Source organism: Lissotriton vulgaris, chromosome 1_1, assembly GCF_964263255.1.
Source record: "Lissotriton vulgaris chromosome 1_1, aLisVul1.2, whole genome shotgun sequence".
NCBI classification, from domain to species: Eukaryota; Metazoa; Chordata; class Amphibia; order Caudata; family Salamandridae; genus Lissotriton; species Lissotriton vulgaris.
In genome coordinates, this window is record NC_141685.1 from 160,546,063 (window position 1) to 160,569,129 (window position 23,067).

The 23,067-nt window shown below is 43.1% G+C and overlaps 2 protein-coding genes and 1 long non-coding RNA gene across 3 annotated transcripts in view; 1 reads left to right on the forward strand and 2 right to left on the reverse strand.

Moving 5' to 3' along the window:
• The window catches only part of LOC147737962 (uncharacterized), a 435,987-nt gene that overhangs the window by 307,247 nt on the left and 105,673 nt on the right, over window positions 1-23,067 (forward strand). The window lies entirely within an intron of this gene.
• LOC147737964 (uncharacterized) lies at window positions 13,513-17,364 on the reverse strand. Its single transcript, XM_086950899.1, has 2 exons — window positions 16,207-17,364; window positions 13,513-16,122 (listed from the first exon to the last, which is right to left on the reverse strand). Exons 1-2 carry the CDS (start codon window positions 16,335-16,337, stop codon window positions 13,878-13,880), a joined length of 2,376 nt encoding a protein of 791 aa, XP_086807025.1. The 5' UTR covers window positions 16,338-17,364; the 3' UTR covers window positions 13,513-13,877.
• Window positions 17,399-23,067, reverse strand: part of LOC147737965 (uncharacterized) — a 64,934-nt gene continuing 59,265 nt past the window's right edge. Inside the window, exon 3 of the long non-coding RNA XR_015305518.1 lies at window positions 17,399-17,742. This is a non-coding gene — a long non-coding RNA (uncharacterized LOC147737965). The remainder of the gene's footprint in view (window positions 17,743-23,067) is intronic.

Below are 23,067 nucleotides of genomic sequence, written 5' to 3' on the forward strand. Positions count from 1 at the left end.
ATAGAGAATGGTATACTAAATACCACAAAAATGAGCTCAGGGTAGTGGGGGCACCGAGTGAAAGTTAATAAGAGGTCAACATGTTTCAGCCTATTAACCCTCCAAGGAGGTGTTTGCGGTTTTCTTCAGGACCTAATCAAAAGTGCTGCTGCTCATTGTCAATAACAAGCATTGGCATAGCCAATAGGTCTCGCCTTTGGGACCTTATTAGTGTTTAGCCATACAGATCCAGTAGCAATGTGAAAGAATTTCTCTTAAAAAAGAAGACTATAAACTAACTAAGCTAGACGTGACATTATAACTGGTTAATCGAATGTTTCTGGAGGTTTAGTATATATATAGAAGTCCTTTTTTCTATGGCGTGTCATATAAAATTGATGCTCTAAATTTTGGTAAGACTACACAATGTCATAAAAATTCAAAACCGCTTTTATATCATTTTACTTTTGAAAGCTTGAAGTGAAAGTGAATTCTAAATGTCATTTGCTTATGAGTAGGCGCTAATGACTATTTCCAGATGACAATGTAGTTAGCATTTTTTTGTATAAGATGCGTTAGAAGTATGGGTATGGAAAATGGCTATTTTGGCCAAAGGCTCCCCTTTCTTTATGCATGCTAGTTTTAATTTGTACACAGAATCACAATTTTTTTATGTGGTACACTGTAGTGTTAGATGAATCTGTTTTACACTTTTGATAAGCAAGAGATGAGGATGAACTGTTTTTTCGTCCCTGGTTTTAAATGGATTCAGGTTGGTACAGAAGAGGTGTTGGTTGACTGCCTCAGAAATAGTTGTTTCCCGCATGCTTCTTTCATGTGACTTAAATCCCTTCAGTCGAAGAGGCGGCTGCATGCTTGCAGATATGGCCAGATCAGTACTTGGCTGGTTCAGTTCACCAGTGGGGCTAGAATAGAAGCTGTTAAGGGCAGGGGATTAGCTTCCCATTGGTGCAGCAGATGCAGTGGCACCAGGTCCCAGACGCCTTAAAGGCCCACTGAACCCTGATAACTGCTGTTTGTCACAGTTCAAACAGAGGCCTGAGGGGCCCACAGAACAAATATTACTGTTTTCCACAGTCAAAACAGAGGGCAGGTGTCACATTTCCTTTCTTGCCTCGGGCCCAGGGCACACTGGCTAGGCCACTGGTTAAGGATGCATTGGGGAAGAGGTGGGGAGACAGGTGGATATTTAAACAGCCCGACAATGACTTCATGCCTGGGTATTAAAGTATTCATTGAAATTAAGGACTGAAGGAGGAATAGATCTCATAATATCGGGAGGCCTACTTACAAATGCAACTCGATAAGCGGCTGCCTTTTAACATCTCACTTATCACCTCTCCTAATTTTCAGTTTTATTTTAGATGCAGACTTAAATTGTGACCTATGAATATGTGTATCTATCTTTAGGTTCCAAATGGTCCATCTTTTCCATATGCAAGTATCAGACAGGTCGGAAACGCCTAATGGCGTTGAACTTCATAAAGCCACATTAATCACTGGTCTTGAAATGCAAATGGCAGCATTAGGCACACAGGAGTGTAATCTACATAATCTCATTATGTACCTTAGTATACAAGTAGTACCACATTCTTTGTATACCTGAATTAAATAGGCACACAAAATAGTACCGTATTTCAAGGCCCAGTTCAGAATTACAGGGAAGGTGCACTGTCCCAGACTACACAACGGTGCAGTCTTCAGTGGGTGCTGTCATGTCACACAGGGGAAGTACACCAGATTATGCTGGAAAAAGCATGTGGTGCACCAACGTAGGTACCCTTGTAAACCACCAGTGTGCTTACAAAGTAAAGCGTCTGGCAGCTATTAAACGAGGTGGCACGTTTCCCCTGCAGGTGGTTGGGGTCTGTCACCTTCCTGTCAGGTGGTGGTATACAATCAGTGCGCCTCCTAACTGCTTGTTTGCCCTTTCGCCCGTGTCAATAATACAGTGCAGTCGCAAGACAAAAGGTATTCCCACATTTAAATGTGGTCATGCCCAATACAAAGGAAAGCATGCCCGCTGAGAATCTCTCCAACGTGATCCACACTACATAAAGGACTATGTAAGTGTCTGCAGCCTCTTCTGTAGAACAAAAGCCAAAATGCCCATGGGACGCCGAAAGAGGGTGCACTCTGATGCTTCATCATGTACGAAGCCTTTGGCGTTCATCTGTACTAAGCGAGTGACAGAGTTAGTGGAGTGTTTATTGCCCTCTATGTCAGCTTGTACATTAGTTACTGTAATATGTTCACCTACATTATGCTTAATATAAATAGTGCACAATTTCGGCGTTTGTGTCTGCCTACAATGTGGACATGATACAAACAACAGTACCTACTTGTTATACTTAGCTTTGGTGCTTTCCCTGCTACTCAGCTGGTGTGGCTCTTGGAATGCCTGATGTCATAGTAGAATCCTGTGTGTCTGGCCTGTGTGGATTAGCAGTTGATGGCAGGCAGGCTGAGTGGCAGGGAGGCCACTCCTGGTGGGGTTTATTTCTATTCATCTTAACTTATGTGCTTAAACCTGAACTTGTAACTAAGCCTAATTAAACCTACGTGATATTTATACCTGGCTTATGGACTTCCTTTAATTACAACATTTTTGGCGACGATTGGAGAACCTACAGTCTACTGGAAGCAACCAAAAGGAAAAGAATCTACAGCGTGCAAGAAAGGAACCTACACAAGATAAGTGTGTTTATAGTACCTATGCGTGAAGGAATGAGTCTGACTTTGTGAATAAAAGAACTGACAGCGTAAAGAAAAGAGAAAGAATTAAGGAAACTACAAAAGAGAAATGTCTGAATATTTTAAACTATTGTATTACATCGAAAATAAGGAAACTGAAGAAACTACGAAAAAGGAAATATAGCGCCCTGGTTAGCCCCACCAGTGTCCATTGACATCTGGACAGCCTGCAAGCCCAAGGTGTGCGAGTTCTTTCTGTTGTAGTCTTGAATAATTTTATTCTCTCGGCGCAATGGTTGACAGCCCATCTGTCATGCTATTTGTTTTGTTTTTTTTTAAAAGCTGTGCGAGCAATATTAGAAAATATTCAGCAGAACTGTGTGAGTGAACTTGTTGAAAGGCAGAAGTTATACACTTAAAGCATCGTGTGTAAAGTAAAGGTCAAGTAAAAGGCTTAAATCTCGGATTTATTGACATATCCAAGGAACTGTCTCCACAATTGTTAAGGTATTATTATCTAAATAATCTCTGAACAGCTGCAAGTTCATTTTGTTTAAACAGCGTTAAACATAGCACGAACTGGCAAATGTGAAAGGCAGCTCGAGCCTATAATCAAAAGTGAACATTATTCCTGCAGTGAAAGGCGAAGGCAAGCTCGAGCCTTCTATTCAAAAGTAAACATGCTGCCTGCAGTGAAACTAGAAGGAGAGCTCAAGCCTTCAGATTGTAAGAAAACACGGCGCAAGGATTAAAGCGCAAGGCATATTTCACGTGAGAAACAGAATAAACAATACTTTCGGTCCGGTAGTAGCAGATTTATGTTGACAGCTGTGCTATACAGCCATTTTAAAAGCAAAGTGATATAGACAGCAGAGATTGTAAGGCCAAGCGATAAACTTCATTTTTTTTTTGAAGTAATTAAATTGTCAGTCGGGTTTGTTTATGAGCACGCTTTAGTGGAGTGAAGAGATCTGCCTAAAAACACAGCGCGAACAGTGTTTAATATCTGTGTTTAGTATTGTTGAAGGAATTAAACGGTCAGCCAACAGTGTAAATGTGCAAACTCGGTGAGGAAGGAAGCGATCTGCCGGCTGTTCAAATGTAAACAAAGCGCGAGCAGTAAAGCATAAGAAAAGGCTCGAGATGGAGCGGGCTTGTGCAGTTTAAAAGGAAACAGGTTCAAACGGAAACTGAGCGCGTGTAGTCAGGCGCGTTGTCAAGCAACAACATTTTTTCGCATGCTCGGACGTAGAAATCGCGTGAGCAGTGAAGTGAAGATAGGGGCTCGAGCTATTGAAGTAATTGACATGTGAGGGAGCGCGAACAGGAGGAAGCTCGTGTCATTGGTTCCGACACCATTTAACATAGCGTGTGAGCTGAATGGAAGGAAAGTACATGCAGCGTGGCAATTGACAGAGAATCTGTGATTAGTACTATTAGCTTCTGTGATGAGTGAGGCATCGAGTGAACTACAATTTGGGCGATTTCATCGAAAAGAGATTAAGCCAAAACAGCTATACTTACATTTTAGGGCGCATCAGTCAGTGTTTGTTCACCTTCAGAGTAACATCGAGGAAGTAAAAATAGAAGAAGGAGGAACAAATCTGCAAAATAATACCTGATTGGTTGTCGGCTATTCAATTGCAAAAAGGGAGCCCATTGGTCAGCTGTGTTCGAATCAGCAATTTAGCACAAACTAAAGCTGTAGAGATTTGGAAGGAGGAAAATAAAAACTTACTTTATAAGTGTATCAGAAATTGAATGCTAAATAGTAAATCCTGCAGAGTTTTGTCAGCATCGAAATTCTCTGTTACAAGGAGTAAAATCACCAGTGCAAGAGATTGGTATGAAGTTTCAACTTCCCGTGAAGCTGTGCAGCTTGAACTCTCTGAAGAGATATCGGGTGAGAGATCGCTCACCGGCGGTCAAGAATTTTGGCATGTGCAAGATATTGTGTGCCAATGTAAAGGTTATTTTTGGGTGGTTGCAGGGTGGTCAGTTATGTTGATTTGCTGGTACATCAGTTTCTCTTTTGCTATGGTGATGAGTGTGTGGGGTAGTAAGTGCCCCAGTGCTGAGTACTTTAGAATGGTCAAGGACAGAGATTTTTTTTTTACTTCATTGGAGACCCCAGGTGAGAGACTGCTCTTTAGTACAAGAGACTTTCTCTTACATTATATTGCTGGTCAATTTAATGTTTGTCTCGTTGTGTGTATGTGGGTGTGGGTTCTTGGTCATGGTTTGTGTCTAAGGCATGTATCAGTGTATATTGCACTGTGCAGTCATCTTAGGGGAGGTTTTGGCTGTGGCGTATCCTGTCCTGGAGTTATTTGTTAGTTCCTGGGGTGGTATGTGGCCAATGCACTTTATTTTAGGGTGGTGAGTACCCTACGGTAGTGAGTTGGTGGGCTGAAGAGTTTCCCAGTGCTGTGCATTTTGGGAGTGGTTGGTTAGGGTGGTTAGTGCACTACGGAGGTGAGTTTCTGGGCTGGTCAGTGCCCTGGTGCAGTTATTTTTGGGTGGTAAGTGCCCTATGGAGTTGAGTTTGTGGGGTGGTAAGTACCCTAGGGTTTGTTTTTAGGGTGGATAGTGCTCTATGGTGGTGAGTTTGTGGGTTGGTGTTATGTGTCACAGTGTTGTTTATTTCAGGGTGGTGAGTGCCCTATGAAGTTAGTTTGTAGGGTGGTGAGTACGCCAGTGCTTGTTTTTAGGGTGGATAGTGCCCTACGGTGGTGAGGTTGTGGGGTGGTCAGTGCCCCAGTGCTGTTTGTAGGGTGGTGAGTGCCCTATGGAGGTGAATTTGTGGGGTGGTGAGTACCCTAGTGTTTGTTTTAGGGTGTATAGTGCCCTGCGGTGGAGAGTCTGTTTATTTTAAGGTGGTGAGTGCCCTATGGAGGTCAGTTTGTGGGGTGGTGAGTAGCCCAGTGCTTGTTTTTAGTGTGGATAGGGCCCTACGGTGGTGTGTTTGTGGGGTGGTCAGTGCCCCAGTGCTTGTTTTAGGGTGGATAGTGCCCTACGGTGGTGTGTTTGTGGGATGGTCAGTGTCCCAGTGCTGTTTGTAGGGTGGTGAGTGCCCTATGGAGGTGAATTTGTGGGGTGGTGAGTACCCTAGTGTTTGTTTTAGGGTGTATAGCGCCCTATGGTGGAGAGTCTTATATTATAGTATGGTGATGAGTGCCCTATGGAGGTCAGTTTGTGGGGTGGTGAGTAGCCCAGTGCTTGTTTTTAGTGTGGATAGTGCCCTACGTTGGTGTGTTTGTGGGGTGGTCAGTGCCCCAGTGCTTGTTTTTAGTGTGAATAGTGCCCTACGGTGGTGTGTTTGTGGGGTGGTCAGTGCCCCAGTGCTTGTTTTAGGGTGGATAGTGCCCTACGGTGGTGTGTTTGTGGGGTGATCAGTGTCCCAGCGCTGTTTATTTTTGGGTGGTGAATATTCTACGTTGGTGAGTTTGGTTAGTTTGTGGGTTGGAGTGTTGCAGTTTGGGAGGCATGTGTTTAACTGTTCCCTGGTGTTGTGCGACTAGTTTGAAATATGGCAAGTTTAGGACAACGTTTTACTGCATTGGAGACCTCGGGTGAGGGACCGCTCACCGGAGCATGGGATTTTTCATTTCATTATGTTGCTGGTCATTATAATGCATGTTTCGTGTTGTGTGTGTGTGTTTCAAGGTCCTTGTTTGTGCTTTGGTGAGGTCAGGGTGGTAGTGTATGTGTCCTGAGGTAATTTATTAGTTTCTGGGTGGTTTGTGGCCAATACACTTTATTTAGGGTGGTGAGTGCCCTACAGTAGTGAGTTGGTGGGGTGGAGAGTTTACCAGTGCTGTGTATTTTGGCGTGGTAAGTGCCTCATTTATTTGTGCAGTAGTTGGTGTTGACTGCAGTAGTGTGGTTTATTTCTGTGCAAATTTTGGGTGGTTAGTGCCCTGCGGTGGTGAGTTTGTGGGGTGGTTAGTACCCTAGTACTTGTTTTTAGGGTGGATAGTGCCCTACAGTCCGTTAGCATGGTGTGTGCCTTGTGTGTTTTTGGCTCATGTGTTTTGGGGTGGCGAGTGCCCCGTTCATTCATGCACTAATTGTTATATAACTAGTGTTATTTATGCATGTTTTTAAAAATTATTTTTCCTGAGGGAGGGGGATGGGCAATGTAAAGGTTAAGTTTGGAAATGCATTGCTCATCTTTGCAGTTGATGTTTATCTTTTAATGTGCAATGTAATGATTTCTTTTACAATGCATTGTATTTGCAACGTAAATGCTTTCTTTTCAGAATACATTGTATATCCTCTTTGTATGTTTTGATTTTTGTTCATATTTCTTCCTTCACTTGAGAATTGTCTTTTCCCTAAGGAAGGGGGATATGTTATACTTAGCTTTGGTGCTTTCCCTGCTACTCAGCTGGTGTGGCTCTTGGAATGCCTGATGTCATAGTAGAATCCTGTGTGTCTGGCCTGTGTGGATTAGCAGTTGATGGCAGGCAGGCTGAGTGGCAGGGAGGCCACTCCTGGTGGGGTTTATTTCTATTCATCTTAACTTATGTGCTTAAACCTGAACTTGTAACTAAGCCTAATTAAACCTACGTGATATTTATACCTGGCTTATGGACTTCCTTTAATTACAACACTACTGTAGTGTAGTTGCTATATTCCCAATAGGCTCTGCGCATTGGAATAACATAAACAATAGTTTAGACGTAGGACTGAAGTCGACTAGGTCACTATTGAATATGTTAGACTTAATTGTGAATGCCAGCTAGCTAGAGGTCACTAGAAACTTTCTCGAATTCACAAGAAGGGATTAGTTTCTGACAACCGCATAAACATGACAACTTTGTTCCCCAAGAATAAGAAATATATCTCTAGAGTCACGGAAACAATAGATTGCTATTTCACTCAGTCAATTGTGCATGCTTCGTTTCACCAGGATTTGCAGAGAAATAGAAAGACGGGTGTTTTCAATAAAAAAGGTTATTTATTGAGCAGTCTTCTTTCTCATGCAAGAGAAGTGAATTGCTACAATGGCAATACTTGATATAAAGTAAATTGCGTACAGTAAAAAGAGTATTATGAAATAATACTGTAAAAGCATGATATGGTTTCTAAGCCATAAGATATATAAAACGGATAAAATACATACAATGATAAATAATGACTAAAAGTACTCAACTGGTGCTTCTAAAATACGCCTACCCCGGTGTACCTAACTTAAGTCTAGTATGAGGGAAGAAGTAAGTGAGGTATAGTTTAAGTTCAGTATTTTTTGCCAAGAATCTATCCAAGATTTTATCTAAGGGTCTAATGAGCTCCATACCTTGGTTTTAGAATGAAGGAGGTCTTGTATCTCTCTCTCAGGACTCGATCTCCCAGTAACCCGCAAGGGTAGAAGGGAAACACTGGAGCTGGATTTCTCGGCAGGAGAAAAGACAGTGTCTTTCTCAGAGCGTCAGCTGGAGGGTCGGCTTCCTTCGGCACTCGCTACAGCAGGGCATCGGGCAAGTAGCTAGTCGATCTGCTCCAAACCACTGTGCGTTTGCTAGGGCAGATGTGGGTATATTTATACCTGGAAGGTGCAGAGTTTGACGTAAGATTGGACATAATAACCTCACTAAGAACTCGCAGTTCTTTGAAAACTCCATGAGTTCTTGGACAAATTAATACTTAAGCAGGGGGAAGTCCCGGACTGCTGAAGTTTAGTTTCTCCAAGAATTCGTTGTGGATTCTAGGAACTTGTGGAAATAGCCATGCCGTATTTGGACTGCATTGAGTATGTATAAATATGGTTATGATTCTTATGCCTATATAAGGATATAATAAGTTATACCTATATAAGGGCATGAATCGGGAAAATTACACTAGGGTCCAAGATTTGTCTACAACACTACTAGGTGGATGTTACAATTCAACAAGAGTCTAAAATACTTCAGCACAATTGACTTTGCATCAATATTACGGGACATCAGTCTTGATGGCAAGCCAACTTTGTTTACATTATTATGAGAGACTATACTTGCCACTTGGATACAACTTTACAAGACAATTTTATAAATTTTCATACAGTTGTATTTATATAATAAAACAACCTACAGACAATAATTGATCTAGCTATTCATCTTTTTGGGTTCTGGAATAGAACACTTCATCGGGGTAGCAAGCACTATATAAATGCAAAACCTTCCCTCATCTATCCCTCCAGTCTCTTTTTCAACCCAACTAACAGACCAACATGTCCAGCTCTCAAATACATTTTATATTTCCCTACACTAATTCACCACTAATCATTTTGGGATCCTGGAGTAGCGTGCCACTCGCCAAAAAAGCGGTTCAAATTGACCCTAACGCACTCTGCTGCTCGCCGAACTCTGCGTTGAGCGGTTGAGTTTTTTTGACACTTTGCCGCGTTCTTCATTGAGGAACACCGCCTAGGCCTAATCTTAGCATGAAAATCTAGATTTCAGTCATATGTTAAGAAACAAGTGTGAGTAGAAATCTTTTGGGTGGAGAAAATTTAAGACATTAATATTGTGAATTTTTTGTTAATTAGTTGATGTTTGCAAGTAATAACACTTCTCTGTGTCAAGTAAAGACCTTGAGAGTTTTGTAACTTTCAGATACTCAAATTGTGGATTTTGTTGCAATTAAAACATTTTCAAGGCCTGAAATTTCTTTGGAGGTTGCATGCGGGCAGCCTAAGTTATCCTGCAAGAATTTCTTGATTAATCCTATTGCAACTACAACATGTGTTCTCTCATGTAAAGTCAGGTTGTTGGAAGCTTTTCTGCAACTCAAGATACGCCTTACTTTTTACCTGGTGCGGGTGCATTTCTCATGTTAAGTGAGATCTCCTTTCTGAGTATAACGTTTCTGGCTTTCCCCTCCTGTATAAGGCTTTAGACCAGTGTGAATTCTCTCATGTAAAGTGACATTGTATTTGTGATTAAACCTTATCTGACATTCAGAACACACATAAGGCTTTTTTCCCCCGTGTGAGTTTGCTCATGACAAGTGAGACGTAATTTGTGACCAATCTTTGCTTGCCTTTCGAGCACTCATAAGGTTTTTCCCCAGAGTGGGATCTCTCATGAAGCATAACTCTGTCTTTCAGATTCAAGCTTTTATGGCATAAGGATTTTCTTCAGTGTGGAGTTTCTCATGGTGAGATAGCGTTTTTCTCTGCAGCTTTTCTGGCATTCAGAGCACTCAAAAGGTTTTCATCAGTATGGAGTGGATTATGGTTAGTGAGGCTGTGCCTATCAAAAAATAAGAATTTCTGTCATTCACAGCGTTGGTAATGTTTTTTCCCTGTGTGCGTCTTCTCATGTAGGTGAGATTGCATTTAACATGGATGCTTTTCTGGCACTTGGAGCACTGAAGTATTTTTGATGGTGTGTTTTCTTATGGTGCATGTAACCGTAACCATCACTACCTCTGAATCTTTTCTGACATTTAGAGCACTGATGTTTTTCCCCCAGTGTGGATTCTCAAATGTACAGTGAGATCAGGTTTTCAGCTGAAACATTTTTGGCATTCAGAGCACTGATAAGGTTTTTCCCCAGTGTGCGTTCTTATATGGTGAGTGAGATTGATTTTATCACTGACACATTTGTGGCATTCAATGCAATAAGGTTTTTCCCCAATGTGGGTTCTTGTATGCCGAGTGAGTATTCTTTTTTCACTGAAACATTTCTGATATTCAGAGCATGGATAAGGTTTTTCCCCAGTGTGGGTCCTTGTATGTGTAGTGAGTATTCTTTTTTCACTGAAACATTTCTGGCATTCAGAGCACTGATAAGGTTTTTTCCCCAGAGTGGAATCTCACATTTCAGTCAGGTCAGTATAGCTCTAAGCTGGCGCTGTATGCGGACGACTTGATTTTATATACGGGTGATCCAGGTACAGCTATTCCTCGGATCGAGGAACTGACAACAGAGTTTCGGGCATTATCAGGATACAAGGTGAACAGATCCAAGACTGAGGTCATGTGTTGGAACGTAGATCAATGGTATGGCACTGAGAGTCGGGAGTTTAGATATCTGGGAATATATATTGTGAGGGAATTGGATCGAATTCCTAAGTTAGATCTGGACAGAACAACTAGGGAAATGGACCGTTTGTTTAGCAGATGGAAGAACCTCCCATTGTCAATATATGGGAAAGTGAATCTAGTGAAAATGGTCATTCTCCCCAAGCTCGCCTACCTGTTTTCCACAATACCGCTAACATTCCCTAAGAAAGACATAAATAAGATACAGAGCAAAATAGGTTGTTTTCTGTGGGGGGACAAAGGGATGCGCCTGACCTGGAGGAAACTCAGAAGAAGGTTATTAAAAGGTGGGTAAGCTCTCCCCGATATTAGTCTATATGTAGTGGCATTCCAGTTTTAGAGCCTATGCATGCTACTTACTAAGCCAGACGACTCATCCTGGGGCAGATTGCTGGAAGAGATGGTGAGAGCAGAAGGGGGAAGCGATGCGTTTATGTATAAATTTGGATCTCCTAGATTCTTCAAGTGGGTTCGTTTGAAGATACTAAAAACCGCCCTAGATACATGGTACAGGGTAAGGGTAAGCAGTGGGATTGGGTACTATTCAGACTCCGCTCCAGTTTGGGATTCACCTGGTACCCCGGACTGCTTGAACGATGCCTTGGCAGTGCCTATAAAAAGGGCTGGGATTACAAAATAGAAAGAGTTAATGGATGAGGAAGGGATATACCCATGAGAGTACTTGAGGGCAAAGGTAGGGACAGATTTATCAAGATTTAAATATCTTCACAGCGGAACGTGAGGAGATAAAAAGTAATGAGGAAATAGAAAGGCTAAGTCAATCCTTCACACCTGTTATAAAAGAAATCTCGGTATGGTATCAACATCTACTAAAGGGTGAAGACACTGGGATAGCTTCGGCAGAGGGGGTTTGGAACAATTTCTCTCTGGCACCACAGGCAGAGGGCATGCTTGAACCATCCTTGAAGACACTATACAAACATATAAAGCCTGCCTGTCTGAAAAAGAACCATTTTTTCATGGTCAATAGGCTTTACTACACTCCTTATAAAATCAGGAAATTCGCCCCCTCACCGCCACCAAAATGCCCGAGATGTCAGGAATTGCAGGCAGATGACATCCACATGTTTTTCGAATGTTTTTGAAACATTTCTGACATTCAGAGCATGGATAGGGTTTTTCCCCAGTGTGGGTTAGTGTATGTCGAGAAAGACTTCTTTTGTCACTGAAACATTTCTGCAAAAACAACAAGTGATGGACCGAATGTGGATCAATGTCACACATTCCCCCAGTCAAAAGATCTGGGCCCAAATCCATCGTTTTTTTGCACTCCACACCACCCTGGGTTAGACAATGGCGATATGCAAATCAGCTCTGACCCTGTTGCCCCATGGGAACAGTCCAGTCCGAACTACAAAAGCCATGTCTTTCCCAGAACGGAATCAAGCATCCGAGGACCGGACCGGTTTCGAGGTAACACCTCTCATCAGCCCGGCTAGCTTGACTCCAAGTGGTGTGGAGTGCCTGGGACCCACGTCTGGGCATCCCCAGCGCACTTAGGGCGGCAATTGCAAAAACAACAAGTGATGGACCGAATGTGGATCAATGTCACTCATTCCCCCAGTCAAAAGATCTGGGCCCAAATCCATCGTTTTTTTGCACTCCACACCACCCTGGGTTAGACAATGGCGATATGCAAATCAGCTCTGACCCTGTTGCCCCATGGGAACAGTCCAGTCCGAACTACAAAAGCCATGTCTTTCCCAGAACGAATCAAGCATCCGAGGACCGGACCGGTTTCGAGGTAACACCTCTCATCAGCCCGGCTAGCTTGACTCCAAGTAGTGTGGAGTGCCTGGGACCCACGTCTGGGCATCCCCAGCGCACTTAGGGCGGCAATTGCAAAAACAACAAGTGATGGACCGAATGTGGATCAATGTCACACATTCCCCCAGTCAAAAGATCTGGGCCCAAATCCATCGTTTTTTTGCACTCCACACCACCCTGGGTTAGACAATGGCGATATGCAAATCAGCTCTGACCCTGTTGCCCCATGGGAACAGTCCAGTCCGAACTACAAAAGCCATGTCTTTCCCAGAACGGAATCAAGCATCCGAGGACCAGACCGGTTTCGAGGTAACACCTCTCATCAGCCCGGCTAGCTTGACTCCAAGTGGTGTGGAGTGCCTGGGACCCACGTCTGGGCATCCCCAGCGCACTTAGGGCGGCAATTGCAAAAACAACAAGTGATGGACCGAAAGTGGATCAATGTCACACATTCCCCCAGTCAAAAGATCTGGGCCCAAATCCATCGTTTTTTTGCACTCCACACCACCCTGGGTTAGACAATGGCAATATGCAAATCAGCTCTGACCCTGTTGCCCCATGGGAACAGTCCAGTCCGAACTACAAAAGCCATGTCTTTCCCAGAACGGAATCAAGCATCCGAGGACCGGTCCGGTTTTGAGGTAACACCTCTCATCAGCCCGGCTAGCTTGACTCCAAGTGGTGTGGAGTGCCTGGGACCCACGTCTGGGCATCCCCAGCGCACTTAGGGCGGCAATTGCAAAAACAACAAGTGATGGACCGAATGTGGATCAATGTCACACATTCCCCCAGTCAAAAGATCTGGGCCCAAATCCATCGTTTTTTTGCACTCCACACCACCCTGGGTTAGACAATGGCGATATGCAAATCAGCTCTGACCCTGTTGCCCCATGGGAACAGTCCAGTCCGAACTACAAAAGCCATGTCTTTCCCAGAACGGAATCAAGCATCCGAGGACCGGACCGGTTTCGAGGTAACACCTCTCATCAGCCCGGCTAGCTTGACTCCAAGTGGTGTGGAGTGCCTGGGACCCACGTCTGGGCATCCCCAGCGCACTTAGGGCGGCAATTGCAAAAACAACAAGTGATGGACCGTGGCATTCAGAGCACTGATAAGGTTTTTCCCCAGTGTGGAATCTCACATGTGCAGTTAGAAGTGATTTACTGTTGAAATGTTTTGGGCATTCAGAGCACTGATAAGGGTTTTCCCTAGTGTGGATTCTTATGTGCTGTGTGAGACTATATTTTAAACCGAAACATTTCTGGCATTCAGAGCACTGATAAGGTTTTTCCCCAGTGTGGAATCTCACATGTGCAGTTAGAAGTGATTTACGGTTGAAATGTTTTAGGCATTCAGAGCACCTCTAAGGTTTTTCCCCAGTGTGGGTTTTTATATGCAGTGTGAGATGTCTTTTTTCAGTGAAACATTTGTGGCATTCAATGCACTGATAAGGTTTTTCCCCAGTGTGGATTCTTATGTGCCGTGTGAGACTGCTTTTTACGCTGAAACATTTCTGGCATTCAGAGCACTGATAAGGTTGTCCCACAGAATGGGTCACTGCATGATTAGAAAGACTTTGTTTGTTACAAAACCTTTTCTGGCATTCAGAGCACTGATAAGGTTTTTCCCCAGTGTGGAATCTCACATGTGCAGTTAGAAGTGATTTACTGTTGAAATGTTTTGGGCATTCAGAGCACTGATAAGGGTTTTCCCTAGTGTGGATTCTTATGTGCTGTGTGAGACTATATTTTAAACCGAAACATTTTTGGCATTCAGAGCACTGATAAGGTTTTTCCCCAGTGTGGGTTCTTAAATGCACCGTGAGATTGCGTTTTTCATTGAAACATTTCTGGCATTCAGAGCACTGATAAGGTTGTTCCACAAAATGGGTCACTGCATGATTAGAAAGACTTTGTTTGTTACAAAACCTTTTCTGGCATTCAGAGCACTGATATGGTTTTTCCCCCGTGTGGATTCTTGTATGTTTAGTGAGTCTGATTTTTACACTGAAACATTTCTGGCATTCAGAGCACTGAAAAGGTTTCTCCCCAGTGTGTGTTCTTATATGATGACTGAGACTGTTTTTGTCAATGAAACATTTCTGGCATTCCGGGCACTGATAAGGTTTCTCTCCAGTGTGGGTTCTTCTATGCCGAGTGAGCTCGGGTTGGGTATTGAAACATTTCTTGCAATCTGTGCACTGATAAGGTTTTTCTCCAGTGTGGGTCCTTATATGTATAATAAGTCCTATCTTTCTAATGAAATATTTCTGACATTCAGAGCACTGGTAAGGTTTTTCCCCAGTGTGGGTTAATACATGTAGAGAAAGACTTTGTTTTTTACAAAACCTTTTCTGGCATTCAGAGCACTGATAAGGTTTTTCCCCAGTGTGGGTCCTTGTGTGTACAGTAAGGCCTCTTTTTTTACTGAAATATTTCTGGCATTCAGAGCACTGATAAGGTTTTTCCCCAGTGTGGCTTAATACATGTAGAGAAAGACTTTGTTTTTTACAAAACCTTTTCTGGCATTCAGAGCACTGATAAGGTTTTTCCCCAGTGTGGGTCCTTGTATGTACAGTAAGGTCTCTTTTTTCACTGAAATATTTCTGCCATTCAGAGCACTGGTAAGGTTTTTCCACAGAGTGGGTTATTGCATGTCGAGAAAGACTTTGTTTGTTATAAAACCTTTCTTGGCATTCAGAGCACTGATAAGGTTTGTCCCCAGTGTGGGTTATTGCATGTCGAGAAAGACTTGCTTTGTTACCAAACCTTTCCTGGCATTCAGAGCACTGGTAAGGTTTTTCCCCAGTGTGGCTTAATACATGTAGAGAAAGACTTTGTTTTTTACAAAACCTTTTCTGGCATTCAGAGCACTGATAAGGTTTTTCCCCAGTGTGGGTCCTTGTATGTACAGTAAGGTCTCTTTTTTCACTGAAATATTTCTGCCATTCAGAGCACTGGTAAGGTTTTTCCACAGAGTGGGTTATTGCATGTCGAGAAAGACTTTGTTTGTTATAAAACCTTTCTTGGCATTCAGAGCACTGATAAGGTTTGTCCCCAGTGTGGGTTATTGCATGTCGAGAAAGACTTGCTTTGTTACCAAACCTTTCCTGGCATTCAGAGCACTGGTAAGGTTTTTCCCCAGTGTGGCTTAATACATGTAGAGAAAGACTTTGTTTTTTACAAAACCTTTTCTGGCATTCAGAGCACTGATAAGGTTTTTCCCCAGTGTGGATTCTTGTATGCACAGTGAGTTTGCCTTTGCAACTGAAACATTTCTGGCATTCAGAGCACTGGTAAGGTTTATCCCCAGTGTGGGTTCTTATATGCTTAATGAGACTGGATTTTTGACTGAAACATTTCTGGCATTCAGAGCACTGGTAAGGTTTATCCCCAGTGTGGGTTCTTATATGGTTAGTGAGATTGTTTTTGTAAATGAAAGATTTCTGGCATTCAGAGCACTGGTAAGGTTTGTCGCCAGAGTGGGTTATTACATGTCGAGAAAGACGTTGTTTGTTATAAAACCTTTCCTGGCATTCAGAGCACTGATAAGGTTTTTCCCCAGTGTGGATTCTTATATGTTCAGTGAGATAAGATTTACTGCTGAAACTTTTTTGGCATTCAGAGCACTGATAAGGGTTTTTCACAGAGTGGGTTAATGCATGTCGATAAAGTTGCGGTTTGAAACTAAACCTTTTCTGGCATTCAGAGCACTGATAAGGTTTTTCCCCAGTGTGGATTCTCATATGCGTAGTGAGATTAGATTTACGGCTGAAACTTTTTTGGCATTCAGAGCACTGAGAGAGGATTTTCCCAGTGTGCATTCTCTCAAATTCAGTGAGATGAGATTTATGGCTGAATCTTTTTTGGCACAGGTAACTTTTTCCCCAACTTGGGTTATTTTGCTTTGATTGAGGCGGGTTTGAACACTGAAATTGTTCTCAAAGCCCGTGTTTTTAAAATATGTATTCCTAGAGTCAATATCTCTACATTTAGTTATCTCTTGCTTATATGCCACGGTAAGAGTGAACCCGATTTTAGAGTCGGGCTTGTTTAGATAATGTTCAGCATTTATCTCTAAAAGATATTGTGTGTAATCTTCTTAACACATGAATTGAGCAAAATATGTCTGGATGCAGCCCTGTAACACCGGTCGAAATGTTTGTAACAGATATTAGTCTTTTGGTTATAGCCTCTCCGGCAGCAACTTATTTTGTGACTGAAGTTTTTCTCAAATCTATTTGTATAGGTTCTTAGCAATGCAGTGATAAGGTGTTAGTCTGATATTTAATGATTAAACTGAGAAGTACCTTTTTGCACTGGAGTAATGGCAGTAACTGAGAACATTAGAACATGCACAGTAATATTGTGGCTCATCAGTCGCAGAACATCAGTTCCTTTTACCCGTTCTGTGTTTGGTGTAAGGTTAAGGATTGTAGTTCTGAAGACAAGGATTTATTTACATTAGCTAGCGCAACGGTGCTCATTTAATCCATTTTGATATTTAACAGTTTTAAATATCACTCCTGCACAACAGATAAGGTTGAGGCGATTTACATAGAATTACAAAACAGTACACAATAAAAAGGAAACAATCTGAGATGGTCATGAACAACACAATAAAGTGGTGAATTTTTAACGTTTTCGCCAGAGTGAGCAGAGTGGGTCGAGGTGTTATATCCCGAGGCAGATAGTCTAAAACTTGCGTAACTGGTTACAACAGTTGTTGAACAAAGGTGATTTTCCAATCTTTTGGTTGTTAGGTTGTCAGCTTCGGAGTCTTCTTTCAGTGTCTTTTCTTTGATGGTTTGCAGAAGAAACCTTTTGTTATATCTTTCTTTTATGCAGTGTGTGCTTCCTCTCTGGGATTACATGATGCTTTAGATCATGCGTGCTTTAGATGAACGTTATTCTGTCATGCTGAGGCAATTTGTCTTTCTGATAATATTTCAGATGAGGACGTTGTGATTGGTCTTTCTGGCACTATTTCCGATGCTGTGTGGACAGATATGCCTTTGCTCTGGGTTAATGAAATGCAAAATTAGAGACTTCACTTACAGGTATAGTACTTTCCTCAGCTCCCACTTCCTCGCTACACCTAGATTTTGGAAATTGTTTAAACTTAGAATGCTGGATGTCCTTCAGTTTTTCAAAATAATCCTTCTTATAGCACTAACATTCAGTTGGCTGGTGCTAAATCTTGCTTTCTTCGTCCGTAATTTCAATCACCTATAGTATTAAAATTAAATAGTTAATACATGTAAATATCCCCAAAAATAATTTACAAGCCATATCAAAGCAGAATTGCTAAATTTTGAAAGTGTTGAGCTGTTCTTCAGACAGAGCAGAGAGTAGAATGGTAGCCTGAGAGTACTTGGATCTAGGAGTGAGTATTTGTAGAAATTCCAACATTTTATTAAGCTCAGAAAGGATACATGTACCCTATGGACTTGTAACATAGAATCCGAAAAGCAGACATTAAAGTCATATGGACTGGCACCAAAAAGATATTGAAAATAGAATACTATTAATTAATTTTTAATGTAGATTTCTAGGATGGGAATTTCCCCTCCACGGACAACAGGCGTTTCCCCCTGCCCTGAGTTACCACCTACTTGTATTGGTAACCTGACTTTTGAGCTCTGGCCTCTGCCGCACGCAAATCTATTGTGTGTTGCGAGGACTATGCCTAGACCTATCCCTCAACTATGGTCCAGAGTATGAATCATGGGCAATGAAATTAAGGAGTACTTTCATGTGTTCATTTTATTCCACCTGATTATCAGTCGTTAGGCTTTTCTGCACCTGTATTTAGAGAAACAGGACACCATTTTTTTCCAGACAGAAAAATTAGACTGAAAAGACCCACAAGACTCGGTGCAGCAGAAGCAGCCAAGACCTATGCTGTTTTTTTACTAACTGGGGGAAACACACAATTCTTCCCTCTGTTAGAAATATCTTTCCCCTTCCCTCCCCTGCTTCGCCCCCCCCCCCCCCAACCAACCACATGCATATATCTACCTCCTGCTTAAAACAAGTGGTAAATAAAAGCAGAAAAACAGTATGAAATAGTGAATGGCATGTGGTTTGAAAGGCAGAAGAATCTGTTCCTCGTGGCAACTCCCCAGTACATTGCGTCAAAACTGTAACTGCACGTTACTGGGATAAATCTACCACAAAACAATTACATAAGATTTTTCTGCCACCCCAGTACTGTGCAACTTCTAACAAGGGACTATAGGAGATCTTGGACCGGTCATGTGACCTGGAGGGTCACACCAAGTGTGCCCTCATTTAAGGCAGAGGACTGTCATGGGTTTAACAGCTAGAGCGGTGATGGCAATGCACCCTGTTGTAAGGATCAATAGCCTGATTAGATCTTTGCATCATGGTCAGTGGAGTGGCTTTCTACTGACACATCCATGTAATGCTCCATTTCTATACCTGTGCCCAGACTTTGCAATAACATCAAGTGCATGTTTAGGGTGTTGGTGTGCGTAGCATAAATGCAATGTGAGAGTGCGACAGAGTAAACACCATCTCCTGCCTGCCAGTTGTGTATACAAGTGGGACCATCTATCCCTCATTTATACCAGAGTTTAGGGTCCTCCGTTACCAAGGAATAATGTGCTCTACAAAGTACGCAGGTGCCTGCTGTGGCACCAGGGATGGTGTCAGCCTAACAGTTTATCTAAATTGAATGGACATCACCTGTAGGCTGAATTACTTAATGGAAAAGCTGTGCAACTGTCCTGAAGAGCCTAGAAGTCTGCCTAGAAGCCTGCCTGTCTGGTAAGAAAAGAAAGGGAGTTTCACTATCCAGCAAGAGGACAAGGCTGTCCTGGAAAAAGCAAGGTCCGACACATCCTCGTTATCTGTAGGGCGAGCCGGAAAGCCATCCAGCAAGACTAGCTAGTCTGAGGGATGCCAAGACTCTCCCAACAGTTCAAGGCAGAAAATAAAACTCTACGACAACATGATTGTTGAGGCCCAGTAGGATGATTGTGTGCTGCCAACAGGCCCATTCAAGGTTGCATTTGCCAAATTCCTAACACAACAAAGTCTGAATCTACTGACTTCTTGGAGAGCCTGTGTTGGGCTTTTAGCTGCTGAATTTCTGACTACTCTGTGTCAGAGGTCCATGAGGGACTACAACTACTCCAGTGTCAAACACCCTGTCTGAGCTTATGCCTGTGGTCCAGCCGGCCACAATGTGGGCTCAATTGCTGATGGTCAGGCCTCCAGAGGGGGCTGCACTTACAGACAGGCCAGGTGTGACTGCTACCTTGGGACTCCTGATCTTCAGGCAACTGCAAAGAAAAGAGAGTGGGTGCCCTACTGAATGCAGCACTATATCCAGGACAAAAGCGCTCCACAAAACCTGCTGGTGGGTCACTGCTCTCGCGAGGCTTCGGAGGTGCCATTCAAATGTCGGGAAACAGGAAAGAGACCCAGACAAGACTGACTCATCCTGTGAAAGGGTGAGACACTTACGACAGAGCATACACGCATTGGGGGTAACTGGAGTGACAGAACTGACCCTATACTATATTCATGATACTCATAAATGCCCCTAGAGCGCAAGAGGGTATCAGAACTGGACGCACCTGTCTGCAGCTCATAGTAGTCTAGCATGCCTGCACTACCTTTTCACCCGGACTGTCCTTAAAGATGACTTTAGGGCCGCTACGCACATAGCAGGGGGAATCTCAGACCATTTGCTGGTGGAGGTGCAACTCGATGGTCCGGTTGGTATGAATTAGGAGACTAAAAACGGTTCTGACATTTGCAGGTGGGTCACGCTCTGCAAGGTAACATCTGGGAAGGGGGGGGGGGAGTTGCCTGATGCATTCCCACTGGAGGACCAGCTGCTAACTAATCCCCTGACCGAAAAAGCAATCTCAACCATCTATAGGAAGTTGATCTACAATTCTCTGGATCCCTTGGGCCTATGCTGTTACCACCTTGCATACAATTGTAGAAACAGCACGCATTAGGAAGAATTCAGCCCAAGCAGCTGAATTGATAGCTCTGACTAGAGCTTGTGTATTGGCTAAAGATAAAAGAGTGAATGTGTTCACCGATAGCCAATACGCATTCGGGGTAGTCCATAGTTTTGGCCGCCTCTGGAAGGAAAGAGGATTCTTTACCTCACACAGTACTAAAATACAGCAGGGCCAGCTACTAAATGACCTCTTAGAATCACTTGCCTTGCCCACTCAGATAGCGATTGTGAAGTGTAGTGCATATAAGAGGATCACTGATGACGTAGGTGAAGGAAATGCTTTCGCGGATCAGATAGCAAAAGATACAGCTAGAGATGTGACAAGTCGTATGTATGTTGCTGGACCTGCCAGACGGGTCAGTCAAGGAGGAATGTGTGAGGACACAATAGAAAGTGTGAAAATGATTCAGGAAGAGGCTACAGAGAAAGAATTAAGTAAGTGGAAAGATGGTATGGGAATGTTAGATGTGACGGGGTGTTGGATAGAATTGTCGGAACATCAGCGTTGGCTGCTACCAGATGCCTATGTACTTCCAGTAGTGACTATGGCGCATGGTCCAGCCCACATCAGTGTGAAAGGAATATGCAAGCTTTTGGCTCCGGTATGGCAGAATGCGGGAATCCCTAAATGTGCAGACAATCTAGTTAAGCATTGCATTGTTTAATGCATAACCCAGGAAGAGGGACACCAACTCCAGCAGGCCATTTTGCTCCCCCAACATATCCTTTTGAGGTGTTGCAGATAGACTACATTCATATGGAGAGATGCAATAACCTAAAGGATGTCCTTGTGGTGGTGTGTGCCTTTTTCTAGATGGATAGAGGCCTACCCCCTAAAGGATAATACTGCTTTGTCTACAGCCAAGGTCCTTCTGAAGGAATACTTCCAGAGGTTTGGTTTACCTCGAATTGTCTGGAGTGACAATAGAAGTAAATTTGTGGGCCAAATCATGCAGAAAGTATGTACAGGTCTTGGTATTAAGCAGAAATTCCATGCGGCAAATGACCCTCAGTCAGCGGGTTTGGTAGAGTGCTATAATAGCACTCTCAAGCTTAAACTTGCAAAGATACAGGCCAGCACGGGTCTTGCCTGGGCCGATGCTTTATCTTTGGCTCTCTTGTCCACCCAAAAAGCTGTTCATTCTCGTGTGGGACTTAGCCAATATGAAATTGTGTTCGGATATCAGGCTAATGTCTGGGGTGTCCCTAGGCACAAAAAGTACTCTGATATAGAGTATCCAATGTTGGTTGATTATTTGCATGACATCACCACTAAATTGCGTGTTCTCCATCAGCAGGTACAAGACGCTTTTGCCTCAGGCCTCTTCCGATCCCGGGCACACCATCCAACCTGGGGACTGGGTGTGTCTGAAGAATTTTCAAAGAAAAAAGAATCTGGAGCCCCGCTGGGGACCGCCAAGACACGTACAGCCATGAAGGTTGTTGAGAAAAAGAACTGAACTGGATTCATGGTGTGCACTGCAAAAAGGTACCCTTGCCTTTGCCTTTTGACCAGTGGGTCCGCGAAGGTATAGGTGATTTTGAAGGAGAAAGGGTCCCCCGGTTTGTACCTTTTGGCGATGCACACCTAGAATGAACTCGGACTGAGAAGGAAGACGATGATGTTTTGCAAGAAGCTGTACCATCGCATCTCAAAATAGATACAACTGATCCAGAGATACTTTTTCAGGACCAGACTGTGCCGAACAAAAACAAATACAATCCAAGGCCTAGAAAGACAAGTGACATTTGAAAACCTTTCCTTTTTCTGAACTTACATTTCAAATTTTGAATAGCATATATATTTTTTTCTCTCCTTTCCTGTGTGATACTGGAATCATCCAATTTAAGTTGCAGGGTCATGGTAGGAGACTTGGTTTGTGACCTGAGTAGTGGCAATAGGCCTGCAGGACCAGCAGTGTCATAGGACGGCTAATAACCACAACTAAGTGAGATAGGAAGATTGCCACGAGCAATACTTTAGAGGATGAATTCTGGTGAATCGGAAAATGATAAAAGAGCAGAAATGAAAAAGAAATATTGTAAATTATTGTTTAGTAGATGTGGCGTAGTATTATGTGTTTTGATTTTTCTATGTGTTTTATTAGCTTGTGTGGGTTGGGTTACTCACACTTTGCTGCCAATACCTGTACCTACACCCACCTCTCACCCTATATCTTTTCACACTACTGTCTCCCCGCACCAGCTACATACCCTCTCTGAACATGAACAGACCAGGAGAACGGAATACTTTAACAATTCATTCATACATTTGTTGCATCAGCATCTACTGGTCACTAACACCACCGATTGTTGGGTCTGTGGGCTCATGCCTCACAGCACGGATAAGGGGATGCTATTTTTAGTCTTGCCGTTTTCTTATGAAGGATCCTCCTGGGCGTTTCTGGCCATGTTTTCCAACGCATATGAGCACCAACCTCGATACCCTGTTAATACTGATGTTTGGTCACGATCCCTTGATGAAGGGAATAGTAGCCATGACAAAGAATACTGGCGAAGGTGGGAAGATCCCACCTGACGAGAAGCAA